The sequence below is a fragment of the Rhincodon typus genome, chromosome 1 (genome assembly GCF_021869965.1).
Source record: "Rhincodon typus isolate 14 chromosome 1, sRhiTyp1.1, whole genome shotgun sequence".
In the NCBI taxonomy this organism is placed as follows: Eukaryota; Metazoa; Chordata; class Chondrichthyes; order Orectolobiformes; family Rhincodontidae; genus Rhincodon; species Rhincodon typus.
The window spans coordinates 141858945-141860721 of NC_063332.1; the positions used below are offsets into that span (position 1 = coordinate 141858945).

Below are 1777 nucleotides of genomic sequence, written 5' to 3' on the forward strand. Positions count from 1 at the left end.
TATGTTAACTCTAGGCGCAGTGATGGGTTGGCGGTGGAGCCAGGGATTAATGGTTGCAGTAGGGCCAGAGCGGGCACTCCTGGCACTAGTCAGGTGGCGGCAACATGGTATGCACAGAGCGGGGACTCCTGGCGTCATCAAGGCAGCAGCGGAGACGGGGACTCGTAGTTGTGGGGCAAGTGTGGGTTCAGCATGGGCTCGGCAGCAGCCAGGTGGGACCAGTTGCAAAGAGAATGGTGCCTAAGAAGTGATGACTCCTATGTTGGTGGGTCCAGCGCAGGTGATGCCGGTGTCGATGGTAAGCCGACTCAGGACTAATGGCAGAGGTGGCAGAATGAAGATAGACTCTCTTTCAGTTACATCTTTTTACTTTTTTTATTCTTAAACTATTAAAAATGGCGCTGAATTCTGGAAACAATTGAAGCTTTTCACTGTTTTTTACTGTATTACTTACTGTAATATGCAAGTGACAATAAATCATTCAATTTCTGGATCCAGTAGGTTAGATGTATAAATGAAGTGCGAGCTAAAACCTGGAACACACAAAGAATTTCCCTCACCTTTAGTGTCATTGCACTGTTTTTATCGGCCCAACTAAAGGATCGATTAATTGGAAACACTGGCGATTTAGTGACGGTGGATAACAGGTGAGAAGTAACACGAGAGATTTGAAGGTCGGGAACGAAAAACCATTCAGTTGTGCCTAGATGTAAAAGATAAACGAAGAACTCCGGATGCTGGAAATCTGAAACAAAAGCAGTGTACTAGACAACACAGCAGGCTGGCAATATCTGTTGTGCGGAAAGCAGAGAGTACTGTACATGTTTGGGGTCCAGTGACGAAAGGTCACTGGAGTCGAAATGTTAACTGTATTCACAGACGCTGCCAGGCCTATAGAGTTGCACTAGCACTCTGTTTCTGCATTAAAATCGGTGCCCATCTTAAAGGCTTTACAAGCTAGAAACTTATAGCGGCATCTTATAGTAATTCAAAGCACTGCCTCAATTTACTTTTGCAGTGTTTTAAACTTAAACTGACATCTGATCGCTATCTAGTCAAATAGTCGACTCTAAAATGTACCGCAAAAAGCGGATGTCCGGTTGACTAGCGGAAGTTGTCTACACATTTGTCCTGTCCTCGGTGGCTTGAGCTTGTTCGTTGTTATGTCGAATCCTTCTCCGAAAGTAAAACCGTCTGCGGCGGCTAACCCGCGAGTCTACCTGGATGTCAGCATCACGGGGGAGAGAGGTAAGGCGGCTCGCGCTGCCCGCCAACCACCTGAGAGCGCGGGCTTCGATTGGCGCGTTCCAACCGTCTGCTCACTTCTGTCTGTCTTGTCGAGATCTTCACTGGAATTGCATCTTCTCACGCCTAATCCTTCACACAAAAGTCATTCACGTTTCACTAATCTTGTACGGTAGAGTTTCCAGAACATCCTTAACCACGGAAGTTTCCAAAACATCCTTAAGCCTGCAAGTTTCCAGAACATTCTTGACCATGGAAGCTTCTGGAATCATCACAATTTTTTTTAGAGTCCAGACAGCTTTAGCTATACCTTTTGATCGGTTGCTTATAACTAACTTATTCTAAAAGTGTGCTTTCCCCAACCGCTGGACCAGTTAGTTTGCGTGGTTATTGTCGGGAACTCGAGTATAGTACTGTAACAAGAATCACGATGCCTCCCTGATTTCCCCTGCACGCGTGTTTTGTGAGCGTATTGTGAATAATATGAGACAACAAGGTGCAGGGCTGGATGAACACAGCAGGCCAAGCAGCA

General features: G+C 46.1%; 1 protein-coding gene across 4 annotated transcripts in view; it reads left to right on the forward strand.

Moving 5' to 3' along the window:
• The first annotated feature begins 1075 nt into the window (after nucleotides 1–1075).
• ppid (peptidylprolyl isomerase D) overlaps nucleotides 1076–1777 on the forward strand; it is a 29929-nt gene continuing 29227 nt past the window's right edge. For 3 of the 4 annotated variants that reach the window (XM_048600538.1, XM_048600539.1, XM_048600542.1), the window contains exon 1: nucleotides 1076–1248. In XM_048600538.1, coding sequence (XP_048456495.1) covers nucleotides 1164–1248 — 85 coding nt within the window. In that variant the 5' untranslated portion in view covers nucleotides 1076–1163. The remainder of the gene's footprint in view (nucleotides 1249–1777) is intronic. The other variant, XM_048600541.1, reaches the window with a different exon arrangement.